We start from the raw sequence: 2,142 nt of genomic DNA on the forward strand, positions 1-2,142 counted from the left end.
GAGCTCAATTGCTTCATTACGTCACTGATTTTAATATGGTATCAGAGTAGCGGATGATCCGATCCAGTAGTCTTACACATACGAAGCTCGTGTAGATCATCGATTTCTTGATCTACGCATGTAATTGGAGGTAATTCCTTCTCTCCGCAAAATTAGGGTTCATAGTAAGTCGTCTCTGTTTCTCTACTTTACTTTCCTTCAAACACTGTTGGTTAAATAATTCTCATGGCTATTGATGACGAAATCGAGCATATTGATGTGGACTCAAACAAAGAGTCCACCATTGACTCGAGCAGTCCCTTGTACATGCATCCATCTGACAATCCTGGTACGATGTTAGTACCAGTTCCTTTCAATAGAATTGGATGCAGGTCCTGGAGACGAAGTGTATTGCGTGTGTTGTCTGTTAAAAATAAATTAGGGTTTATTAATGGAGACTGTAAGAAACCATATCTGGAGTTTCCAAAGTATAGACTATGGGAGAGATGTGATGATATGGTCACCTCATGGATTTTAAATTTTTTGGGGAAGGAAATTACTAATAGTGTGGAGTATGTCAATGATTTTGTTAAGCTGTGGAAAGAGTTGGAGGATCGTTATGATCAGACGAATGGTGCAAAACTATATCAAATTCAAAAGAAGATAAATGATTTGTCACAAGGAGCACTAGATATTACTGGTTACTACACCAAAATGAAGAAATTATGGGAAGAGTTCAACGCCTTAAGTGCAAAAACTTAGTGTAGTTGTTAGTGCACATGTGGAGCCAAAGAGAATATGCATAAAGCTGAACAAGACAGACGATTGATTCAGTTTCTCATGAGAATGAATGAAGTGTATATTGTAGTAAGAAGAAGCATCCTCATGATGAATGCCTTACCATCCTTGGCCCAAGCCTTTTCCTTACTGATTCAAGAAGAAAAGCAAAGAAAAATCAAACCTAACAATCAACTGATGTTTGAGTCTACCTCATTGAATGTTTACACCTCCAAACAGCCTAGTTTCAGAACCAACTACAACCCATGAAACAACTACACTTCCAATAGTAGATCTCGTCTAGTATGTAAGTATTGAAAAAAGTCAGGGCACACTAAAGAGAAATTCTATAAAATCCATAATTATCCTCAAAACTTCCAAAGTTCTAGCCAGTCCTTTCAAAACCACAACCAGAAAGTTCAAGGAACTAATCAAAATTTCCAAAGTCCCAATCAAGGTTTCAAATTCAACAAAGGAAAAAGAACATTGGCAAATGTTCATGATCCTTCGACTGAAATGGTAACTAGTAATGGAGATGGAGGTGAATATCATGATGAGAATCAGGGAATGAGTTTTACCAAGGAACAATATGGTAAACTCATGAGCTTGCTGCAACACTTCCAAACCAAAAATGGAGGAGAGAATTCTAACAACATGAACCTGAACTCTAGAGCTGCAAACTTTGTAGGTATTGTAGTTTGTACCTCTTCAATTGATTTTGGTAAACTATCATATAGGCGCTTTAAATCTAAAACTAATACATGGATATTAGATTCAGGAGCTTCAAATCGCATGACCTTCAATAGATCCTCAATGTGTGATATCACTATTCTGTCTTACCCTCTATTAGTCATATTTCCAAATAGTTATAAAGTTAGAGTAACAGAAGTTGAAAGTGTGAGACTTGCACCTAGGATTGTGTTGCACAAAGTTCTCTCTGTCCCTTCTTTCAAATATAACCTCATTTCTATTCATTTGTTGACTTTAAATCTCAGAGGAATTACATTCTTCACCGATGGTGCTTGTATGTTGCAGGCTCCTTCACTGAAGAGGCCTCTGGAGATTGGTAGACTCAAGGGTGGACTTTACCTCATATGCTCTCAATGTTTGAAACAAAAGGATACAAGTTCTTCTTCTGTCACAATCAGTTATATTCCCTGTTTGTCTGCTCATCCATGTGATATGCAAGATGTGTACTCTCCATCTATATTTAATTCACCTCTGATTAAAACTGCATCTATGAATGCCCATTCTTCTAGTAACAGTACTACTATAAATGTTTCTCCATCTGTGAATAAGATAAAAAATTATGTTCCTTTGAATTTTTGTACATCTTATGAGAATGATATTATGTGAAACAATAGACTTGGGCATGTGCCCTTTGTG

At 36.7% G+C, this 2,142-nt stretch overlaps 1 protein-coding gene across 1 annotated transcript; it reads left to right on the forward strand.

Annotated features, from left to right (window-relative positions):
- The first annotated feature begins 225 nt into the window (after positions 1–225).
- LOC104118848 (uncharacterized) lies at positions 226–741 on the forward strand. The gene has a single exon (XM_009630218.1). It carries the CDS (start codon positions 226–228, stop codon positions 739–741), a length of 516 nt encoding a protein of 171 aa, XP_009628513.1.
- The last annotated feature ends 1,401 nt before the right edge of the window (positions 742–2,142 follow it).

The sequence above is a fragment of the Nicotiana tomentosiformis genome, chromosome 11 (assembly GCF_000390325.3).
Source record: "Nicotiana tomentosiformis chromosome 11, ASM39032v3, whole genome shotgun sequence".
Classification (NCBI taxonomy): Eukaryota; Viridiplantae; Streptophyta; class Magnoliopsida; order Solanales; family Solanaceae; genus Nicotiana; species Nicotiana tomentosiformis.